Below are 25,442 nucleotides of genomic sequence, written 5' to 3'. Positions count from 1 at the left end.
GATTCATACCATATGTGCATAAGTAAGACGACTAGTTAAAGTAGTGAGAGGATGAATCCCTGCTCCCTCACTGTGTGAGACTTTATGAGGATTACCTCATGTTGATACCCTTTGACTCTTTACTGTTGTTCGATATTTACTTCTAGTGTTGTTATCTTAACTTGAAACATATGACCACGCATGATTCGGTCTATAGAACATGACTAGAAAAGTAGCTAAATTTAAATTGAGAATTTCGAATAGAAGAGGAAGACTTATTTATTACGTGTGTCCATTGGTCGGCCGATCATATCACTCATATGGAGATTAGACTTGATCATGGATACATAAAAAAATAACACAATGATAAATGAAAGATTAAAGGAAGTTAGTGCTATCGAATAAGTTTGGGGTGCTGGGAGCCTAACACTTTATTTTTGTTTTATTCGGATTGAAGCGGCTATGCTATTCCTAACAGATGTATAGTATTTAGCTCCCAAGTGCAGGTTACTCGCGAGGTCGCATGACACATTTGTAAGTATGAAACGTACCGCTATATGAGATTTATGTAGCTAAGTATTTGGTTCAGGTCTTTCGTCATGTGTGAGTGGGAGATATTGGTTACGGGTCTACCCATGACAGATCGACCTGACCTGGTTTAATATAACTGTCATGGGTAGTTATGAGAAGGAGTTGGAGGGCAATTAAACATATATAAATTATCCAAACTGCCTCCTCATTGAGAATTACGTTATTTTAAAAAAAAAAAGGTCTCTCCTCTCTTCTTCTGCAAAAACCAAAAATACACAGTAAATTCGTCTCCCAAAATGAAAAGCAATACGTGGGCAAATGATGTCGTGAAAATAGACTAACATCAACACCTTATACAGTATTCGAAGACGTTTCATCGAAAATTAATACGGGTACACAAAATCCTTATTTATAGAATTCATAGAATTTGATCATAACATTCATTTATTCTCAACAGAAAATATGGTTAAAATCACCTTATAATGATGCGATTTCATTGAAATCATATCAAAGTGATCTAATTTAATCAAAATTACACCATTGTGGTACGATTCCAACTACAATTATATTAAAATTTTGACCAAAACTATATTAAAATGATGTAATTTCAATTGAAATCACATCAATCCACTACAGTTAAATGGTGTATTATTAATTGCCTTTCCATTTTATTTTACTAAATAATATTAATAATATTGTAGATATAAATAATAAATATAAATTTATAAATAAATAATAATATATTATTATATAATTAAATATTATTTTATTTTTAATTTAAAATTATTTAATTATATAATAATATTTCATCAATTATACACCCGGAACTGGTATATTAACATTAAATATCCCAATTTCAGAATTTCGGTAGATACACGTTAAATATCTTTGTCCAGGTGTGAACAGATGCATATGAGATATTGTACCTTGTGCTACAAATGTTGTACTCCAAATCCTTTTAATATAATTTCAAGATATTTATTTTCCAACCAGGGTTCACTTTCTTCAACAGAAACCAGACGCTAAAACTCCTCCATCATGTATTGCTTATCCTCCTGCCATTTCTCAACTGTTGCTTCTCTCACCAACAACTCTTCTTCTACTTCTCCTCAAACCGAAAATCCTAGAAATACCCATTCACCTAAACCTAGAATTCCCAGAAAAAATAACTCGTATCTGCAGAAACAGCTCCAACTTATGGAGGTTGAAAGAGCCATCGGTGCCGGCACTTTTCGTGACAATGAACCCAGGCAAGTTCCTTTGACTCTTTCTCAATCTTCATTTTTGAAAGTGATTTTCTAAAAGTTAATAAATTGAAACTCCTAATAATAGTATTATTGGTAACATTGTCGGCTACATATTGTAGCATTTTATCATAAGGAATCTGTTCTGGTTCTGGGGATGTAACATTACCCAGATGAATCTGTTAATTGTGAACCAAGATTAACCAGGGGAAAAGTGAGAGGTTTTTTTTTAACTAACGAACCAGAGAGTTTGTGAAATCAATAAAACAAATATAATATCTTATCTTTTCTGAGCCACGGTTAGCAAAATTGGTGATGCAGTAGAACTTTTAATGCTCAATTTGGGTTCAAGTCTCTGTTGCATTCGTGAAACTTTATGCCTTGAGTTTATTCGTCCAACAAATATGAGTGGGATCTTCTGTTATCAAAATACACACACATATATATCTTTTCATCTCGTGTTACAATCTAAATGTGTTTACTAATGAATTCTTAACTTTAACGTGTTTATATTATTTCTGTATTCAAATTGAGTCAAGCCCAAATATGTTCATATTTGAGTTCTAACTTGAATTTATAGTAGTTAGTTTAAGTTTGTTCGAATTGATAGAATATGTCCCCTGCAAGATGAATTGTCAGAGGGGATTTTAGTCAAATTCGAGCCGGGGTGTTGAGCTAAAGTTTCAATACAAATTCAATCCAAACCAAACTGAATATCAAGTCAAGCCTAGTTGGTTTGGTTTGGATTGGATCCAAACCTAGTTTATATACTATTGTTTTTTTTTGTAAACAAACTCGTGATTCTTATTCCTAAGAAAACTTGAGAACTTCTGAAACAGTTGTTCATGGCTCAAGTTAAAACCACTTTACGGGTCTTTGGGTTCTGTCCTCTCACCCAGGAGCACACCTGCACCACTCGATGGGTAGCAACACCTGTGTGTTAGATCTTATAGACGAAGTGATGGGTAATTCAGCTATGCTAGTAATTTTGTTAAGATTATTATTTTTCGAAATTTGGAATATAATATTGCGTGAATTTTCTGATAATGTTGCTGAAATTATTATCTATTTGTTGGCAGCGCCTCTAAACGTTGGAATTTTATTTTTAATGATTTGTACAGGGACTTAAAGGAGAAGCAGAAAAAGGTAGTGTTTTATGGGATTTTGCCAGATTTTAGTGGTGTATTTGAAGGAGCAGTCCAGAAGCAGCTTCGTGAGACGGGAGAGTGGCTTTCTGAACATGCTGAGAAACCGCTTCAATCCTCCAGTATTCATTTTCTCTTCTTTCTTCAATCTTTCACTCTGTTTTTTTACATGATTTTCTCTTCATGTTGCTCATCAAGAAGACGTTTGAAGGCTTGAAAGTTAACCAATCAAGATTTTCCTAGTATAGTAGTATTGCAAGAAAAAAAATCCTTCTGAGCGTCTTGTTGCGACACTGCCGGCCTAAATATGGGCTTATTGGTTGGCTGTCTTGCAACATCACACCATATATAGAAATATGATTGGATTCGAGTCAAGTCAAGCCTAAACATGCGGATCTCAAATTCAGTTCAAATCATATTCGAACCAAATTTAAACTAGTCAAAGATGTCAACAGAAGGTTGTCAATTAGAGGAATATTATTCTCGGTGGGATAAATAGTGTTATTAACAAGATAGATAATATCGCTGATAGGATAAATTGTATAATTAATAAGACGAGTAGTATCAGTGGAGGAGAATTCAAGTCAAACTATAGTTGAACTATCGAACTAAAATTTCAACTCAAATTCGGTTTGAATCAAATTAAATATCCATTCGAGCCGAATTAGTTCAGTTCAAATCCACCTCTATTTAGAAAGAATCTCTAGGGATATTAAAAAATCTAATTCCACAGTTTATTTTAGTGGAGACATTGATATAAAAAGGTTTGTAGTAACTAAGGGTAGATTCGATTTGGAGAATTTGAGCTTGGATCAAATGAGTAGAGTTTAAATCGATTTGAGTAATCGAGTTTTAGTCCGATCAGATGAAATATAAAATTAAATTATTTTTTAACCGATCATGATCTCACTCTTTTAAGGTGAATCAGAAAAATTCAGTAGACTAAGAATGTATAAAAAAATTCCTAGTTGTAGATATCCATGTATCTTTTAAGAGCAACATTATTTGGGTATCAACTATAATATGACATCATTATTTTATACTTAATTTAAAATTAATTAATCATATAATGATATATCATTAATGACACCCAATTTAGTATTGGTTCAAAATGCATGTGGTTTTATTGTTTTTTAAAACTTACTCTCCCCTTAACAGGCATGGCGCCTGCAACTTCAAAGAACAAAATTCTGCAGTTTTCCATTGGAGCTGGGGAGAAGTTTACTGGTGTTTCAAATTTGACGTTTGTGTGTTTATTTTTGCAGGAAAAGGAATTCTGATGGTGTTGATTAAATGGATTCTTCCCATATGGACTTTCTCACTCCTGGTGGCTCTGGGAGCCATAAAGCTTCCATTCATGGATGATCTCATTTTGTGAACATGTTTTTTTCAAGCAGAACCAGAGATCGTCAGTCGGATTCTGGCTCGAGATGAGATCAGAATCTGATCAAATGTTCAATCAATTTTCCAGAAAATTCGCTGGTGAGTGGATTCATCCATGGCCAAAACTCAATGTAGTTTTTTGTTTATCTGTTATTAATGTAGCATATATATAGTTGACCTTGTTAAGATTATATGCGCATCTTGGTCGTAAAAAATAATAAAATAAATATAATTTATCTTCTCTAACAATGTTTTTAGATCTGCACTGAGCTTTGACTTGGTCAAAGGTGGGCTGGTTAAACCAATGATGTTAACATTACATAATTAAATTTTTAAAATAGGTTTATTAAATATATTTATTGGATAAAGTTGAATAATAAATGTTTCCAGTGCAATGGAGCTAGGGGTGGAATTGATTTGAATCAAGTTTGGAGTCAGTTTGAGCTTAGATCAAAATTATAATACCTAATTTGAGTTCATTTCAACTAGTATATAATATCACTAAAGGGTCATCGATAAAGTAAATAGTATCATTAGAAGGATAAATAGTATCATTAGTAGAATAAACAATTATCGAATGAACAAACAAACCAATATTGAGTTAAGATATAGAGTTGGAGTTCCAACTCAAAATCGACTTATTCAAATTGAACTATAGATTTAATACAAGCCAGCTCAAATAAGATCTACCCTTAAGTTTAGCATTTGCCTCCTTATACTTTAGCCCTTAGTTCAAGTCTCTTCATTCTTAATTTTAGATAAATAATGTTATGTCATAAATAAATAAAAGAAACTCAAGCTAGATGAAAACTAAATATAAACGAAATGAAGAGACGAGGAGATTATGCTTGAATTTATAAAGCATAGAGTGCATATACCTTTCATTTAGAAAGAGAAAAAAATGTGAGCATGCATTAATACAAAGGGAGGGGACACTTTATATAGACATCCCCCCAAATGGATAAGCAAGAAAAGTCTTGCATAATTTGAGTTCGTTCCAACTAGTATATAATATCACTAAAGCATCATCGATAAAGTAAATAGTATCATTAGAAGGATAAATAGTATCATTAGTAGAATGAACAATTATCGAATGAACAAACAAACCAATATTGAGTTAAGATATAGAGTTGGAGTTCCAACTCAAAATCGACTTATTCAAATTGAACTATAGATTTAATACAAGCCAGCTCAAATAAGATCTACCCTTAAGTTTAGCATTTGCCTCCTTATACTTTAGCCCTTAGTTCAAGTCTCTTCATTCTTAATTTTAGATAAATAATGTTATGTCATAAATAAATAAAAGAAACTCAAGCTAGATGAAAACTAAATATAAACGAAATGAAGAGATGAGGAGATTATGCTTGAATTTATAAAGCATAGAGTGCAGATACCTTTCATTTAGAAAGAGAAAAAAATGTGAGCATGCATTAATACAAAGGGAGGGGACACTTTATATAGACATCCCCCCAAATGGATAAGCAAGAAAAGTCTTGCATAATTTCACCGCCACCCCCCCCCCCCCCCCCCCCCCCCCCCCCCCAAGGAAGGCATTAAATGTAGCCTTTGATATTACAATAGCTTTTCCTTTGCTAGGAGGAGGAGGTGGAGGTGGTGTAATTGGTCTGGTTAGAGTAGCTTGGTGAGAGGAACTTGTAGTTCTTATAGGTGGCCTAGAGTGAAGTATGGAGGAATCTCCAAATATACTTTTATATTTTTCAAGACCACTTAAATATCTGCCAGTGTGGACTTGTTGAGGCTTCTTAGGGAGAAGCGATGAAGGTGATGCATTATAGAGCTGAAATGGCGAAGATGGAAGTATTACAACACAAGGACCTTGTTGGATCATAGCTTCCAAATAAGCAAGTTGAGCTTTAAGAGAATTCATCTTTTGTTGTTGGTAATGAAATGGAAGGCTTTGATCAATATAGGTCGTAACATCAATGTGAACATATTGGGTCTTTAAACGAAGTGCATCGATTGGTTTAAGCATAAGGTGAGTATGATAATCCAAGTTTTGCTCAATTCTTTAATTAGTATGTTGTATATTATGGAGAACTTGATTTTGGGCCATAACATTATGAGATTGCCAATTAAGAACTAGTTTAGTGGGATTGATCTTTTCGAGTATGCTATCAGGTTTAATAGTTTGGGGATATTTGATTTTCCAAGCATGAGCAGTTCACTGCACTAGATTTGTTGTTTGTTCCAAAGGTGAAAAATTAGCTGGCTGAAACATCATGAAATCTGGGGCTGATGCAGTTGTTTGTGGTGTTGTTGGAGTTTTGGGTTTCCATTGCCAAAAACATTTTTTCTTTTGCTTAGATCTAGGTGTGGCTTTGATAAAATTATGCATTGGTTGTGATGTGGAGGAATCATCATCATTAGAATAAGAAGAATTATTGTTCCATCCTAAAGAAGGAAGATAATGAGAAGTGTCTGTTAACGAATCTTTTTTACCATAATAGACAACATAATCAAATTTATCATAAAAATCTCTTAAAATATCATATCCAGGAATACCAAGCTTATAATGTTGCCAAAAATGGTGTTGAGTATCGATTGGTTTCTTTTTGGAAGGACTTTTTTGCCTTCAAGCAAGATGTTGTCAATTTTGAGGACGAAATGGATCTGTTTGTTCTGAGCATGAAACACATCTGCATCTGGGATTGGATGGATCATGAGGTTGGAGTAGATTAATGGTCTCGCCATTAGGAGTAAATCCATAAATTTCTTTTTAAGCTTCTTCATGGGCAGGAGAAAAAAAGAACTGTGGAGGAAAACACAAAAGGGCCTTAGTCTCAAAAGAAGATGAGTCACATGAAATAGACAATCAGCCACTGCTTGATTTAGCAAACATAGGATTGGTAGACTTAATTGGAGGCGTAGTTGCTGAAGCACCATAAATTTGTTCATATGCAGTAAACCACTTTTTTGGGATGAACTTTTCTAGTTTTTCCTTTGGCATCTGTTTGGGTACCAACGTAAAGTAGGGCTTTTTGTTTGTGTCAATATTGAGAAAGATAGTGTCATGTGTGTTTTCTAGGGTAGCAATGTCCGAAGAATGATTTTAAACACGGTATGCCAATTGATAATGAATAGTCCCTATAAGAGTTTGGCCTTGAGGAACAACTCTTGTGACGTGAACATGAAACTTGAGGGCATGACATAATAAGGGACCTTGCAAGGACATATAGAAATTAGGGAACAAAGTAACCATAACAGTCCCAACATTAAGAATGGTTTGAATAGTGTCAAGATTACCATGTTTAAAATTAGGAAATCTGGTATCCAATAAAGTAATCCTGAAAGTAGTTGGAAGTCCTTTTCGGCTATAAAAAGTGAGAGCAAAGCAAATAGCTCTAAAATGAAGATAGGTATAGCGTTTAGCCAATCATTCCTGAGTAAAATGAGTAGGATATTCTAGAGTAATATACTATTCAACAGTAGTAGCAAAAAGTTGATAACTATTAAAAAAAGTGCTTTAGACGTACTCCTTAATTTTGATAGTAGAAGGATGAATGATTGTATTAATAGTCCATCTAAGAGAGGTGAGAGGTTTGAGATAATTATGATAAATATTAAGGAAAACGAGATTGGTGGTAGGTAACTGAGATTTGTTGTCAAGATACTTGATCTCGTAAAGGTTGTCCATTTTATAGGAAAATTGGTAGGTAATAGTAGAAGTAGAAGGAGGAGTAACAAGGTGTGTTTCAAATTATGGTTATGGAGTAAAACAACCCATTATAAGAAATAAAGTTTCAAATTGAGTCAAAGCAAAACCTATAGATCAAAGAACAAAACCTTCTGAAACTTTGGCTCTAATTCAATAGGAATGAGAGAAAGGGCGGAACCCTGACTCCCCAGTTAACTAAGATAGGAAGATAAAAAAATCTTACACAAAGACCAGGATATGTCAAAGAGTATGGTAGTGAAACAAGTGACTTTCTTTCCAAGTTATAACCAAAGGATGTCTAACACAAATCAAACGCAAAAGGAGGTATTTTTATGGAAACTTAAATTGCTTAGCTCACACTCAATCCGACCTTTTTGGGGTTGTGTTTAGATTACTATGTAATAAGACCTTAGGTTAACTAAGATAGATGATTTCTGATGTACAAAATCTTTGAGTAGTTAAAGCAAGTATATAACATACTCTTGTTTTAAGGTGACTAGGAGACCTGAATAAAAAATTGTACTCAAAGATCTAAGGATTTTATCCATGACTCAAAGAAAGAGTTCATAGTTGGAAGTGTTGTGATTAAATATTTCCTCTATATCCCTTCTAGAGAAGGGGAGACTGATTTTATAGAGAAAGGTTAATCATTACAAGGGGTGGGTTGGCTACCACAGTTGTAAAGGTAGCTCACTCATTGAGTAGACAAAGAAACACTCATACAATTATTTTACAAAAGCAAACAATAAATCAAGTAGAATCATAAGATACTCATACTATTATTACAAAAGTAAAATAGGGAATTCTATGGGGTAAACCCTAAAGAGATAACGGGGACGTCTCATCAAGAGGGTCTTTTGACGTGGAGACCCCATCTTTTTACTTTAAAATTTTCATTGTTATTGTTAGGGTAATATCATCATTTAAAAATTTTATTTAAACTTATATTTTGAATTATCCTTAAGTTTTGAAATTTTATTTCTATCCCTAACTTCATATCCCCCCCCCCCCCCCCCCAAAAATCTAGGATTACAAAACTCCCATCTTTTTGCTATAAACAATCGCCCCCAGAGTTTTAAAAAATCTCAATTTAACCCTTATTCAACTTTGATTTTTAGATTTTCATCTCCAATGACCAACTGTCGACCTTCTCCCTCCTACCTTCCTAATTGATTGGTCTTCTCTCTCCAATCATCTCCAAAGACTTCGTCTCTAGCGAAGACAGTTGAACAAGGAAAGGAGAGTGATCGACAAGGTAGAAGGGAGAGACTGAAGGCCAATGATGGTGAATTGTCGTTGGAGAGAAGGAGAAAAGAAGACTGAGGTGCAATTGAAAATTTCTAAAAATCTAGGGGCACCACTGTATAAGGCAAAAAGATGGAGTTTTACAACCCTAAACTTGAGGGGCAAATCAGTTTTTAAACTTGAAAAATATTAGTTTATGAGATAAAAATAAAAATTTTAAAACTTAAGGATAATCCTAAAATATGAGTTTAAATAAAATTTCTAAATGATGATTTTAGTCTTAAAAATAAAAGTGAAATTTAACAAATGAGTAAAAATAACAAATTCGAGCGACAAAGAGATCTTGGTCTCTTCGTACGCTGGTCGGTGACAGTTGATGATGGTAAAAAATGGACGGTGGTAAGAGAGAAGTTGGGAGAGAGAGAGAATGTCATCGTCACTGTTGTCTCTGATCGTTGATAACTACTATAAAAACCCTAGAGGGGGAATATTGATTTTTCAAACCTTGGGTAAAGGAAGATAAAGTAAAATTGTTAGTTTTTAAACTTGGCCGAATAAAATATAATGAATTTCTAGTTTTTAAAATATTTTTATTTTTAAAATAAAAGACTCACCTAACTAAAACATAAACTCATTCAATCAAAACATAAAACTCTATCACTCACCTAATCAAGACTTAAAACCTATAAAATAATATAATAACATTTATTATATTTAATTTATGCATATTATTATGAATTAAAAAAAAAATTCATGCACACTCGACCGGTCAACCTATCCGACCAAACCCAAATCCCATAATTTTATCTTTTTAAAAATAAAATCAAATTAAAAAGTGACTATATTTGTGTAGTAAAAAAAAAGGTAACATATATATATATATATAAAACAAAAAAATAGATATTTAATTAATATCCCTAAAAAAGCACCTTTATGTTTTGTCATAACTCATAAGTAATGGATTAAAGAGTGTTTATTTTTTTAATAAATACTATAATTATAAATTTACTTATATATCAAATATATATATTTTTGGAATAACAATCTTGGTTATTAATATTCTATGATAGATAATATATAGTTAATATGATACAATATAAATAAAAAATAATAAGTATTTTAAGATGTATTAAAAATTAATACAATGTGGTGGACGTAGCCTATGATAAATATTAATGAAATGAATCTATACAACTTTTTTTAGAATTATGATAATGTGGTAAGGTATATCTAAGAAAATTTAAAAATTTTAGAGTGTTTGTTATATTTTTAAAAATAATGTGATAATTAAAATTTTTCCTTCTTATTAATTTTTAATAGATCTATATTGTGGTACGATACAATATACAATACAAAAAATTAAATTTTTAATACATGATATAATATGTAATTTGATTACCATGATAACAACAATTAAGATATCAAATTATCACTTTATTTTATTAAATAAAATGTACTTTTTTTAAAAATTATAGAGATTTAACTCTTTTAAAAAAAAAAAAGATCAAACTTTAAGATTTTTCTATTAAAGGTATTTAATAAACATATTTATGACTCTAAGCAAACTAATTAGTTTAGTAACTTTAATATAAATTGTGAAATTTTCGTCTATTTGATAGGAAAATTTAAAAGTTTGATTACTTTTAATAGTATAATTTGAAAGTTTGATTGTTTCGATAAAAAAAAAAAGGGAGAATGACTATTTCCCACCCAACATTTGATGCGTTCTCAAAATGTCACACACGCCAGATGAAAATTCAGTTTTCCCACCCATGAGCCGTTAATGTTGATGGTTTCTGTTTGCATAAGGGTAAAATATCCATTTTACCCTTGTTAGATGAAATGACAAAAATACCCCTCTGCAAAATTCATCCCAAAATTGATGTGAGGGTTTTCCTTCACCCTCCTTAGGTTTTAGAAACTAACATTTCACCTTACCTAAAGTTTTTAAACTTTGAAAACTAACATTTTCACCCCCAAACCTAGGGTTTCCAAATTTTTCAAAAAGACAGCCGCCCCCCATAACTTTCAAAACTAGCAGTTTCACCCCCATTCTTCAACTTCATCTCCCGACGTCGTCTCTGGCGTAGTCACCTGCCTCCTCCTTCTCCTGGTGCGACGACGGTGGTGGCCGAAGAAGGAAGAGATGGAGATCTCCTTCTCCTGGTGCACGGTGCGACGAAGAGACGGAGATCTCTTCGTCGCACAATGTGACGAAGAGACAGAGATCTCTTCGTTGCACCACCATGCGATCTCTTCGTCGCTCCACCCAGACGACGAAGGACGACTCTTCGTCGTCCTTTGTAGTCGGAGATCTCTCATCGATCGATTGCAGCAGTCGTCGGTGGTGGCCGAAGAAGGAAGCAAACCCTAGGGGGTGAAATTAAACTTTTCAAACTTTGACCCTTCGTCGCCCTTTGTAGTCGGAGATCTCCCATCGATCGATTGCAGCGGCCGTCGGTGGTGGCCGAAGAAAGAAGCAAACCCTAGGGGGTGAAATTAAACTTTTCAAACTTTGAGGATGGGTTAGTTATTACTTTTTAAAACCTGAAGGGGGAAACGGTAAAATTTTAAAGTTTTAATGTTTTAAATAGTAAATGACGATTTTACCCCTGTTCCTAACTGAAAAAATGGACGGCAGTTTGGTCATGAGTGGGAAAACTGGATTTTCATCTAGCGTGGGTGGCATTTTGAAAATGCATCAAAAGTTGGGTGGGAAATAGTCCTTCTCCCAAAAAAAATTGCCTTATTTCATTTTAAAAAAAGAGCAATACCACATGTATCTATTTTTGGGATATAAATGTGTATATATTTACACAAATTATCACATAATTGAATATTATTTTATTTTTAATAAAAAATCACTCAATCATATGATAATATATATTTATATATTCAAAATGAATACACATAATTTTATTATAAAAAAAGTGATAATTTAATATTTCCTATTGTTATTATCTTTTTTATGAGATTTTTATATGCAATTATATTGTCATAAATTATTATATAAATACTTTTTTACATCTCTAATCATAAAATTAAGGCCAAAGGACAATTTCCCACTAGACGTTTAGTGAAAAGACAAATTTTCACTCGTCAAGTTTTAAAAACTTAAATACCAATTCATCTGTTAAAATTAACTGTTCAGGGTAAGGGTAATTGTCATTTAGTTAAAAAATTAAAAAAACTAAAAAATAATTTATTTCCCCTAGGTTTTATAAATCTAAAATTTCTCCCTACGAAGGTTTGAAAAATCACTTTTTTCCCCTAGAGTTTTGAAACTGTCACCGAAGACAGTGGAGACTTCGACGGATCTTGGCATCTTCCAGAAGCATCCCCAAAGAGTAGAAGCATGATGGAAGTGGCTGAGATTCGTTGTGCGATGGATCTGTATGAAGTGCCATAATCGAGCGCACAACAGATCTTCGACGATGCCACTTCTAATTGTCACCTTCGTGGCTGCTTTCAGCTAGAGGGAGCGCTAACAAATGGAATGTCAGCTGGAGAATGTCGTCGGAGAAGAAATGAAACCCTAGGGGGGAAATGACTATTTTTCAAACCTTGGATGGGGGAAATTGTTTGATTTATAAACTTGAGGAAAAATGTTATAGTTTTTCAATTTTTTTAATATTTTTAATTAAAAGATAATTTTATCCTTACTCTTAATAGTAAATTTTAATAGATGGATAGATATTTAAATTTTTAAAATTTAATAGGAAGGATTTTGTCTTTTCATCAAACCTTGGGTGGGAAATAGTTCTATAACCTAAAATTAATAAGAAGCTTAGTGTGATCATAGACGTGAGTAATAAAATTACCAATTTCAAAATGCATTGACCTCCTCCCCGAAAAAAACACTTGATTATCATCAAAATTTCCAAAAATTAATTTAAAGACATAAATTTCCTTAAATTGGTAATAAAAAAATAAATGCGGATTTTCTTTGACAAAATTTAAAAAAATGATTAAAAAATATTTATAGAAAATCCAAAAACTACTCATTCCCGACCAGGAGACAACACTTTGCCACCTAATCAAGAAATATTTATTCCTTCTGCTTTATATTTATTAATTAAAATTATATTAATTTAATAAAAGATACTTAGGCAGTTGCACTCCAAGCTAGTGGAATTGGCACTTTTGGCCCACAAAGACGCTCGTCTCATTTACTATAATTGCCAATTATTTCTTTTATTTATATTAAAATGTTCACATATTAAAATAAATATTTTATTTAAGTAAAGTCCAATTGCTTAATTGATAGACAAGTCTCATATTTTATTTTAGGCCAAAAGACTTTTTCCGTGCATTCTTCAACTTTTACTCATTAAATTTTAAAAATTTAAATATTCATTCATCTATTAAATTTTATTATTACAATTAAAAATAAAATTGTTTTCTAAAAATTTTATTTGAAAAAAAAATCTAATCCTTTTCCTACCTTAATTTTAAAAACTAACAATTTCTTTTCTAATTTAGTTTTAAAAAATTACTTTTTCACTCATATCATATATTTTAGGATTAACAACCCTCCTTAAAGTTTAAAACATTGTATTTACACTTTAAAAAATTCATTCACTCTTTCTGACAATTATTCTTCTTAGCGTTTCACTTCGACACATCACCAATCCAATACCGATAGTTCCTCTATTTTTTCTATGGTTTTTCAGTACGAAAACCACTAAAAATCTAATTAAAATAGTTAAATTTACTGTACATCAAATATTTTAATTTTAAAAAAATAATTATTATAATAAACGATTAGATGATTTTGAATTAATGATAAAGAAAAATTTAATTACGTGATGATACATATAAATATATATCCATTTATATACCTAAAATAGAAAGGCCAAAAGACTTATTCCCATCCAAGGTATAGTGAAATCCCAAAATCATACCCTCCAACTTTTAAAAACCCAAATACTCACCCAAAAGATAATTTCTATTAAAAATTTTAGTTAGAGTTAGAAGTAAAATCATCATTTAACATAAAATTTAAAAAACTAAACTTTTATCACATTTTCCCTTCTCAATCTAAAAATCTCATAATTTTGCCCTTCCCCAAATTTCCTTCAAAGTTTGAAAAGTGACAATTTTCCTGAGGGTTTGTTTTCCTCTTTTCTTTTACATGGATCCGCCATCTTCGACTGTCACCATCTTCGGTCTCTCTTCAACCATTGATTGACAAAAATTGTTTGAAAATCTAGACGAAAGTCATTTGAAAATATTTCAAATGACTTTTATTTATAGATGATCTAGACGAATTATCTGAACATGTCATTGTCCAAACAAAAATTGTCTAGATTCTATATGGCTTTCATTTGGATTTCTAGACGATTTTTGTTGATATGTGGTCGGAGAGAGGTTGAGAGGGAGAGATAAGGCAAAAGGGTGGACGACTGATGGCGGATCCTCACAAAAAAAAGAGAAAAAATTCTAGAGGGAAATTGTTATTTCTCAAACTTTGAGTGAGGGAAAATTGTGAGTTTTTAAACCTAAAAGAAGAAAATGTGATAAAAGTTTTTAAACCTCTAATCTTAATTAAGATTTTTAGCAGAAATTAGCTTATGAATAAGAATTAAAGTTTTTTAAAATTAAAAAAATATAATTTTGAGATTTTATTATTCTTTTGGTGAGAATAAGTTTTTTAGCCAAATAAAAATACACAAAGTATTACACCTCAAATTATAAATTTATTATGTAAATAAATAATTTTAAATTAAAATTAAAATAATATTCACTCTTATAATATTTTTTAATTAAATAAATTTAAATTAAAAATAACATTGCTTGCTTGTCCAGACAATCATCTTGCATTACTCATTCTTTCATTACCGTCGTTGAAAAATGTAATTATTTTATTGCGGAGCACAACCGGAGAAGAAAATGATGATTATGACACGTACCAAAAGTAGGGCAGCCAAAAGCCAGCCATTTCAGAATAATTCTATAAAAAAAAAAAAAAAAAAAAAAACCACAAAAATAATAAAAAATAATTAAAATAAAAAATATAAATAAAAAGAGAAAGCACATTTTTCGCCTTTATTTGATCGAATCGTTTTCTTCTCTCTCCATTCTGCGGAAACAGTATCAAAATTACCTCTGAGAGAGGGAAACCAGGCCCCGAGAACACGTAATAACTGAACAAGAAACCGATCTCCACGCTCAGTACGACACCGTCTACTTGGAATGGGAACGCTTCAAACTTGGCGAAAGGCCTATGGTGCTCTGAAAGACTCCACCAAAGTCGGTCTCGCTCATGTCAACAGCGACTATGCGGTATCTTTTCACTCCCTCTCTCTCCCATCCACTTTCTCGCTCAATCTTTAGATCGGATTTGAATTTTTTTCTTGATTTTTGCTATAATTAGGATATGGATGTGGCCATAGTCAAAGCTACCAACCACGTCGAGTGTCCACCCAAAGAGAGACACCTTAGGAGTGAGTAATTTTAGTTTTAATTTTAATTTAATTCATTTATGGATCTATTTTGGTTTTAATTTTTTTCTTCTTTTGCGATTATTGAGGATTTTGTTGAAAAGATGTAATAATAGAGTAATTCTAAATGAACATTGGGTGATTGAGAGAAAAATTAGTCAAATCACATCACCCAATCACAACACTTCAGTTTGTAGGAATAAATTATATTTATTGGTACATATAGTTTTATTATTAATGATAATTGTAAAATTCTTTGCAGAAATCTTGGTTGCCACGTCAGCAATTCGGCCTCGAGCAGATGTTGCTTATTGCATTCATGCGCTTGCTCGTCGATTGGCCAAGACGCGTAATTGGACGGTAATTATTTTGGTTATTACATATTTGATGTATTTTATTTTATAATTTTGATTTGTGTAGATTTTTTTATTAATGTATATTTTTAATTTTTCACTTTGCTTCACCTATAGGTATAGGAGATGTGAAGAAGACAACTTAAACTGCAACATGTGTTATTAATTATTATACTATTATAAGTGTCTAATTTAACTGATCATGACAGTGGTCATAATCAAAGTTTTGTTGCATTAACACATTGATTTCAAATCTAGTCATGTGATCAACTTAGTTTTTAATATTTTTGTTAGTATGTTTTGAGCTTTGGTGTGATAATTTGATTTCTTTCATTTCTAAAATGATGGGGTGAAAGATTAGATTAATGCATTTCAAGACTCATGAAAACATAATGTTCACCACGGGACTAGATAAAAGATTTGTGATATTTGCAAGATTCAAATTATTGAAGCTATTTGTATTATTATTGGTCAACCTTTTTGGTTGCATGTGTTTTATTAGTCAAAATGGATTAGCTTTTGATCGGAAATGCATAAAGGGCATTTCCTTTGATCTAATGGTGACAAGGAGACAGGAGTAGCCCTCTTGCTTACCGTACACCTGTCATAGTCCTTGTGCAAGTGGGAATCGACCTGGATCTGTTTATGTTGCGCTATAGATTTCATCAGTGGTTAACTTCGTGATCCTTGGAGGGTTCTGTCATGGTTGATGTCCATTTATGAATTCCTATTGTGAAAGATTCTAATTAATCATGTAAAAAAGGTCCCTGTCAAAGCTAAGTGATGATTTCTTTTTCCCTTTCTTGCTCCTAAAGAACAAAGAGATGTATATGGTTTTTTCTTTTGGTCAATAGTAGTGCAGGTGGAACTACTTTATATTTATCGTGAAGGTCATGAAATTTGTTTATCTTGTTTTCTAATGTGAAGTGTGATAGTAGATGTGTAGAATTTTTAGAAGTGGACTGTCCATTGGTCCTTGGATGATGGTACAGACTATCTCATGTCCCCCTTGTATCAGAAGTTTTATGGATCTTAATTACTTTCATATGCTTTTTGCTTTATGAGTTGCATATCATGAATTTACTATGTATGGAGTGATTAAATAAATTGATTTATGGCTGTAATTATTGTCTGCAACTAGAATCCTTTCAACGTAAAAAAAAAAAAAATGCTTGTATTATCATTACATATTATTAGTAATCTTTTTTTTTTTTTTTTGGTTGGGTTGTTCAACAGGTTGCATTAAAGACACTGATAGTCGTCCATAGAACTTTGAGGGAGGGTGATCCTACTTTCCGAGAAGAGCTGCTGAATTTCCAACAGAGAGGACGCATTCTCCAACTTTCTAATTTCAAAGATGATTCGAGTCCAATTGGTATTTTGATGCCCTTGTCCATCTTTTTCACTTGTCTTGGGCCATTACAAATTTTTGTCTGTTGGATGTGCTGGCATCATATAAATGAACAAAAATACATGTGTGGTGTGTTTTGCTTATTTATAAAGAGGAGAATTCTTGAATTAATACTTAATATATGTTCAGCCTGGGATTGCTCTGCATGGGTACGTACATATGCACTTTTTTTGGAGGAACGACTTGAATGTTTCAGGGTTCTAAAGTATGACATCGAAGCTGAACGTCTTCCAAAACCTGCCCAAGGGGAGGATAAGGTGCATTCCCTTCATGATTGAAAATTTAACTTTTGTTGAAATGGGAAATCACAAGCGAATAAAAGTTATGATGATAACATGTGCCTGGGAATGAACAGGAAATGTAGACTTAGTGAATGTTATTGACAAATTTGATTTTAATTGACTGCTTAAATGTGGGGTTAGTATCTGTTTTTAGTTGTCAGTTTTATACATCGTATAAAGTTGCTCACATCTGTGAATTTTGTGTTCAATTTCTAGAGTTATATTTTGATGGTTGTAACTGTCGTAGAATTTGATTTTTGGAAGTTTGATATATTCCTTTTTCCTTTGAAACAAAGAAAACTATTTTATTGTGTATTTTACTCCTTGGATACTTATAGTACATTGTGTGACACTGTCCTTGGCTTCCAAGGGTGATGCTCATCTTATTGTTATTGTTATTATTATTATTATTATTATCGGTGGAGTTTCAACCATTGCACTCTTTAATTACATTTCTCTCTTTTGGTGGTAATGGTTATATATTAGGTTGTTAATCATGAGAAAGTGGTTTTTGCAAAACATCACTAAATTAAGTGCTTTTGAAAGTACGTCTCATTCGGTGCTAGATTTAATACCCTTGAAATGACGTGGATTCTTATTGGAGTAAACTTGTTTAATGCACTGCTTCTTTTTGTCTTTTGAGCAACATGTGATACCGAGTAGCCTGCGTTGTTAACTGCTGGGGCTTTTGATGACATGTGCTTTCTAATTTGTGCTAGAATTTTGAATGAAAAATAGTTTCATAGGACTTCATGGTCTTAGTATTATTTTACCTCAATTTGCAACAGTTCAATCAATCTTTAATAATAAACCTACATGAATAGCAACTGCGTTGGCCTTGGAAAAGAAAAAACCTCTAAGAAAGTCCTATCCCAGATTATAGTTTGAAAAATCCAAGAGAAATCTAAATTTGGAGCTTACCCATCTTAGTTAATGATATAGGTGAATGTATGTGTTTTATTTTATGAGAATTGTAACTCTGTGCTTCTTTATCTAGAATCCTGCACAATTTAAAGTTTTCTTTGTAAGAGAACATGAAATTTGGTGTCTTTATTTTGGACTAAAATGAAAGTAGCTTGTGGTTACATTATTGATATACCTAATACGTGAGCCGATGAGCAGTGTATTTCATCTTAAATTTAATGTAGAAGGTTCTCACTTCTCATAAATTTATAGCGGTATAAATATTCTATCCTATTGCTGCTATTAAAAGATTAAGCCTTTAATTCTAAACCAATCATTTTATCCTTTTTCCCACTTATTTTCCCCAGGATACTTAAAGTCTTTGTGTCCCTCTGTTATTGCTTTCTTGCCTTACCACAATTGTTATTCAAACACGGTATTAGCATTTGAGAAAAGGAAGTTGTCAAGTTAAATTCTAGAGTCAGTTATAACTTTGACCAATATGTTGTTGATTTATTGTTTATGATGTAATCTGGAATTATTTTCTGTTCTAATTTTTTAGGTGAAATTTGGCTTTTATTAATAAGAAAGTATCAGTTATCTGAAGATGTAAGAAAGCATCAGTTGGATATATGATGCTAAGGACCTATTTGGTATATAATTTAAATGCTTTTTTTTTGGAAACTAGGGGGCAGAAAAAATTTATGAATTGCATTTGATTGAATTGAGTTGAAATGGTTTCATAATAGTTCTGGATACAATTTTGGAAACTAGTGTAAGAAAAAAAAGGGGAAAAAAAGTTTTTTTTTTCATTTTTCTATTTTTATTTAAAGTTGAAACAATTTTCGAGTAATATATTAAATCCACTTTTACATATGAAAAATATGAAGATACTAAACCATTTTTAAATATTGTATTGCAGGCGTTTGAGCTGCAATATTCTGTTTGTTTTTATTTTCTTTTGTTAATTTTTATGTGTTAATTAAGTTCAGTTTTTCTCTTCAATGGGTAGGGTTACAGCAGAACCAGAGACTTGGACAGTGAAGCACTGTTGGAACAGTTGCCTGCTTTGCAGCAATTGTTGCATCGTCTTGTTGGTTGCCTGGTACTTATTTTAAATCTTCTATAACTAATTTTCTCTCATACTCATGAATATGGTTATCTATTTTTTAAATAATTGTTCATTTTGGACATTTCTTACTCGTATTATCCCCTCAAGGATATAAATCTTTGTGGTTACAATACTTCTGCAGTCTGAATCTGTTCATTGTTCATTTTAGCATTTGTGAATGAATAAATGAGGATGCTTCTCTTGTCTTTGCAGCCAGAAGGTTCAGCACTTCATAATTATGTTATACAGTATGCTCTTGCTCTGGTATGAATGCTATCTTTATCCTTTTCCCTTTTAGGTAATTTTACCTTTTTTATCACCTTAAGATTTGCCTCTATACCACCCTGTACCTCTGTGTGAATGTGTACCACTGTGATCCCAAGGTAAAAGGTCCTCCTTTGTGGGACCAAGTTATTAACCTATATACTGATTGATTGAGAGATTATTGCATAATCCAATACTTCGTATCTGTTCCTGGGAAAATCTAAAAACTCAAAAAAAAAAAAAAAATTAAAAAGGAAAATTGAACTTTTTGGAGAGATGAAAATAGAGGGATGGTCTTACATGTGTGATTTTTGAAGTAATGCTTTCAATATTTGGATAATAAAGATTGTTGTACTTATGTGATTAGGCCTGTTAGATAACAAAATTGTTGTTGTTTTCTCTAGCATTTATTTGTAATGTACTTATTTGTTTATTAAATCATTAATCAATAGTAGCGTAAAGAAGTATTCTTCATGGTAGAAGATGTATAATAAAAGAGACAAAAAATTGCATAACTGATTAAGGACATTATTCAAGATTTTTTGACCCTGTGAGTATACAATTTTCAGGTATTGAAAGAGAGCTTTAAAATTTATTGTGCTATTAATGATGGAATCATCAATCTTGTTGATAAGGTAATTTGGATTGGTCAATTATGCAAGAATTATTTTGTTTTAGCTAGATGTTATTATGCTTTCTGTTTGTCTTTGCTGTTAAGCTTTGATTTCCTTGCAGTTTTTTGAGATGCCAAGACATGAAGCTATCAAAGCCCTTGATATCTACAAACGAGCTGGCCAGCAGGTTATGTAGTGCATTTCTTTTGTCTAACCTTAATATTAAGTTGACTATATAGTTGACAACCTTCATATGCATTTCGATAATACTTTTAGGGTATGTGGTTTGGATAATCTTTATTATCAAAATTGGAAGATTATTCCAAAAATAGATTGCTTTGAAGATTAATGGGTATAAATTAATATTGTGTTTGGGTAAATTGACATGTATAATAATAAAAGAATATTGAAATATTATTTTGCTTAAATGTCATTACTATGTCAAACTAAATTTATGAAGTATCGGTAAAATTGTTTAAAAAAATAAAATAAAATCACTTTGGTGATTTTTAATACCTAAGAAAAATGTGGGAATCCAATTATTCCTATATTACCTATCATGTCATATTGGTAATAAAAAATTACTATAATATTTTATTATCTAGCGAATCAAACAAGATAATGTCAGTAATAAAAGATAAATTATTAAAGTAATTTATTATACACCCTTATGGTATTAATTATACTTTTTAGGTTCATGGCCACCTAATATATAGTTGTTTTTCAGGCTGGGAGTCTTTCTAGTTTCTACGAAATTTGCAGAGGATTGGAACTTGCTAGGAATTTCCAGTTTCCTATTCTGAGAGAGGTATTGATCCTGTAATATCAATAGAATAGTTTGTTTTCATTGTTATCTTTTTGCAATTAACGTCCATTAATTTTTCATTTTCCTTTTCCAGCCACCACAGTCTTTTCTCACAACAATGGAAGAGTATATAAGGGAGGCACCCCGGGTGGTTACTGTTCCTAGTGAGCCATTGGTAGGTACAAATTTAGTGATGTATATAATACAGTGTTTTGCAACTTTAATTTCCCTTTTATTACTATTATTATTATTATTTATATATTTATAGGCATCTGACTACCTTTATCATTTTCAAGAACAAAAAGGAGTCACAAATAAAGGCAGCATAATGTTAAGAGTGTGAGTGAGAAATGAGTGTAAATTGTCAAAATCTCAGAACGTGAACAGTTTTCTGATGTGATTGAGGATGTCATTTACATTAAAGCTAAAGAAATGGTACTGGTGTCCCATATTTTATGGTTGAATACTGGCTGGTATATTAAGAAACATATGAAGGAAGATCAGGGCTAAAGTAAGGGAGAGTTGAGGCGGATGAAGAGTGTTGAAAATGGAATAAATTTATTTGAGACAAGTATGGTAAGTTGAGGAAGATGAGAGTTTCTTCAGGCAGTTTTGCAATGTGAAACAAAAGCATGATGTTGCCCTCAATGAGAAGGAATTGAATCACACGTCCTGGGGTTTTTGCACTACTGGAATTATAAGTTGAGAAATGATGCATGTTGAGGATTTCTTGATTTTGGCTTGACAATAGTGAAGCAGATACTTAGTGCCATTAACTCACTCTAGTTCTCTATGCTTATTTTCCCGAGTATTGTTTTAAGAATGTATGTTCCTGTAAGACTAACTTGTGATTATTGACAGCTACTAACATACAGACCTGATGAAGGTCCTTCAGAAGATGCAAATATTCCTAGTGATGAACCTGTGCCTCAACCTGTGGATGAAGTCGCTGTCTCTAGTATGGAGGTTACACCTCCTACTCCATCTCCTCCTCCTCCACAGAACAACAATGATTCTGCAGATCTGCTGGTAATCGATATTGGGTTTGGTATATTTGTTCTCAAAATATACCATTTTTTATAACATTTTATTTTGTTTACCCATTCTGGTGGGATCAGGGATTGAGCTTTGCCGCACCTGACGCATCAGCAATTGAGGACAGTAATGCCTTGGCTCTGGCCATAGTGCCATCCGAACTTGGTAATGCTAATTTATTGTTGTTTTTCTCAACAGTATTGCCGACTTGTGCTTCTACAATTTTTGTTGCTTTTTATGTTCATCAAGAGTATCCTTTTCCTTTAGGTGCTAGTACTCCAACGTTCAATTCACAGTCGGGTCAACCAAAAGATTTCGATCCTACTGGATGGGAGCTTGCCCTGGTCACCACACCAAGTACCGACATATCTGCAGCTAATGACAGAAAATTGGTATGGCCTTCTTGTGGTATTATCATGAGTCTGTCAATCTGCAGTAGTGGGTGTAACCTAGAATATTTTGCATTTTTTAGTTTGAAAATATTCATTAATTCTTTTTTTCTATAGCCATAGGAAGCCTTAGTTAAACCCAAACTTGTAAAAATTAGCAATAAGGTTTGATCCAAACTGAGCCAGTTTAGTTCAGTGTTCGGTTTGATTCGAGCCAAATTCGAGTTGGAGTTTCAATTTGACAACTAATCTTGAGTCTGGCTCAAATCTCTTGCCGGCAACACTGTTTATCCCGTCAATGAGATCTCAAGCTGGACATTATAGATTCAAGCTGAGTTTGAGTAGCCCATGTTTGGATTTGAATTGGCTTGGCTCGAATCAAGTCTTGGGAAGTGTCTATTTTCCTAATGTTGTCAATTGATGCTAGGCTGGTGGACTGGACTCCCTGACGCTGAACAGTTTGTACGATGAAGCGGCATATAGAGCGCAACAGCCTGTTTATGGAGCGCCAGCTCCAAATCCATTTGAGGTGCAAGATCCATTTTCCATGTCGAACACAATTGCTCCCCCTCCTTCAGTTCAAATGGCAGCAATGTCTCAGCCACAGACCAATCCCTTTGGACCATATCAACCAACCTTCCAGCCTCATTTGCAGCCATTGCCGCAGATGCAGCCACAGCAACATATGATGATGACCCCATCAAACCCATTCGGTGACACCAGTTTTGGGACACTTCCTATGAATCCTGCAGCTCATCCGCAAACAACCAATCCTTTTGGCACACCAGGTCTTTTGTAATGACACGCATTGAAGCTTCTGAAATGTGTAGTAATTTTTCTCGGGTGCAGTTGGTTTTGGCATTTTTTGTTCCAAAAAATTGGTACATTGGGGCCTGAGTTGATGGCTTGTCTGGGTTGTCTGAGTGGATAGTAAAAGATGTAATAATAATTAGTTGATATATATTTTTTGTCCATCTTCCGCACTGAAATAAATATTTTTTGTCCATCTTCTCTTTACTGAAGATCTGATGAGATTCGATGTGACGGTGCTGATGTGGTTGATTCCAAACCTAAAATTTATTCTCATATTTTGGTTAGAGCTTCTGACTATGTTGTTATATCAATTGGGGATGGATGATATGAACTACTTAAGTTTGAATTTATATTTGGCTCGAATAAATTGAACTCAAGTTAAAATTCTAGCACTACTTAATTGCGAGTGCATGTCAGGTAATCTTCTTCTTAGGTGGTCTTACATTTTCTTCTCTGTTGATCTCTTTTCTTATTTTTCAACGGCAGAGACTCTTTGTTTTTTTTAACGATTTATCTTTTTGTGACAATTTTTCTTTTTTGCTGATTCAGTATCATTTTCTATTTTGGTTCAAATGAGTTAAATTCAAATTGAAGGTTTTAATATAGCCCCAGTTTGAGTGGTTGCAAGGGAATTTTCTTCTCCAAAGATCTTACTTTTCTTTTATTCTCCACGATTTTTTTTTTTTCATTTTTTTGCCTTTTCATTTGGTAATTTTTGCTCCTCAATAATTTGTTGTGGTCTTCTTTGATATTACTGTTTACCCATTAATTAAGTCGAGCTTGATCTTGAGTTCATCTTTCTGGCTTTGAGCTGAGTTTAAGTCATTAATTGTTCGGTATGGTTAAGTTCAAATCCACCCGGAACATTATAAATTATGATCCCGGAGATTGGCTTACCCATAGAAGAAAAAGGCAATTGAATAATGATATTGGGCCATTTCCTCTTCATCAAACCAAGATTTAAAAGATAAATCGGATTCTGTGAGTTCTGTGCTTGAGATATACGACATGCTAGAGGGGCTCCATCAATTTCTGTGAATTAGTTCTAGTTTTCCATTGGATACCATTCCTAGTAAAGAACAAAAAGATGCATAATAAAAATTGTGATGGGCAAGTTATTGATACAAAGCTATAAAAATAATAATTAAAGAATAACACTTCATCTACAAATATTTTTTAATAAGTAAAAATAAACTAACATATCATCATATAATTAGAAGAAATTAAAGATGAATAGAAGAAAAATTATAGAAGAAGTATGTGAAGAAAAAAATTATCGGAGAACTTGAATCTATCAATGACTTTATTATGATGATTTGTTGAATTTGAGCCGATTTGACTCAATCAAGACCAAATTAATTTGATTCAGATCTAACCCTACCCAAAGTAAGAAACTTAGACATCCAAAGGAATCCCAACCCTAGGCTCTTGTGGAATCACGGGCGTGCAACACATGTGCTTTATAATTTTTTACATGCTTCGGAATTATCATGCAATGTTTCTTACTGGGGAATCTCTTTTTTATGTTATTGTTATGCATGCTTCATAATAGGATTGGCTCAGTCACTTTGCTTCTTGCTTTACATCAAAACATGTTGGTGCCATCAAAATTTCCCTTTTTATTCTTTCAAAAAAAAAAAAAATAATAATAATAAACAAAATTTTCGATTGGATTAGGGAAATGTATAATAAAGAGAAATACTGAAGCTTCTTTTTTTTTAATTTGGTCCGTTTTTATATTCTTAAATAATAAAACTATATGCACCCAATTTTGAATATTTAATTGAATATTCAATTAATATATTCATTATATGATT

The 25,442-nt window shown here is 32.4% G+C and overlaps 2 protein-coding genes across 2 annotated transcripts; both read left to right on the top strand.

Moving 5' to 3' along the window:
- The first annotated feature begins 1,485 nt into the window (after window positions 1–1,485).
- LOC123205368 (probable NAD(P)H dehydrogenase subunit CRR3, chloroplastic) lies at window positions 1,486–4,523 on the top strand. The gene is made up of 3 exons (XM_044622313.1): window positions 1,486–1,760; window positions 2,876–3,021; window positions 4,165–4,523. Exons 1-3 carry the CDS (start codon window positions 1,549–1,551, stop codon window positions 4,275–4,277), a joined length of 471 nt encoding a protein of 156 aa, XP_044478248.1. The 5' UTR covers window positions 1,486–1,548; the 3' UTR covers window positions 4,278–4,523.
- Window positions 4,524–15,251: 10,728 nt separating this feature from the next.
- On the top strand, window positions 15,252–23,818 carry LOC123205390 (putative clathrin assembly protein At2g01600). Its single transcript, XM_044622334.1, has 15 exons — window positions 15,252–15,488; window positions 15,580–15,649; window positions 15,909–16,006; window positions 17,236–17,374; window positions 17,540–17,667; window positions 19,607–19,699; window positions 19,919–19,969; window positions 20,539–20,604; window positions 20,705–20,770; window positions 21,311–21,391; window positions 21,483–21,563; window positions 22,250–22,417; window positions 22,507–22,588; window positions 22,691–22,815; window positions 23,240–23,818. Exons 1-15 carry the CDS (start codon window positions 15,399–15,401, stop codon window positions 23,609–23,611), a joined length of 1,710 nt encoding a protein of 569 aa, XP_044478269.1. The 5' UTR covers window positions 15,252–15,398; the 3' UTR covers window positions 23,612–23,818.
- Window positions 23,819–25,442: the final 1,624 nt, after the last annotated feature.

Source organism: Mangifera indica, unplaced genomic scaffold, assembly GCF_011075055.1.
Source record: "Mangifera indica cultivar Alphonso unplaced genomic scaffold, CATAS_Mindica_2.1 Un_0004, whole genome shotgun sequence".
Lineage (NCBI taxonomy): Eukaryota > Viridiplantae > Streptophyta > Magnoliopsida > Sapindales > Anacardiaceae > Mangifera > Mangifera indica.
The sequence above is the reverse complement of the archived record's forward strand: the minus strand, read 5'-3'. Positions and strand labels throughout refer to the sequence as shown.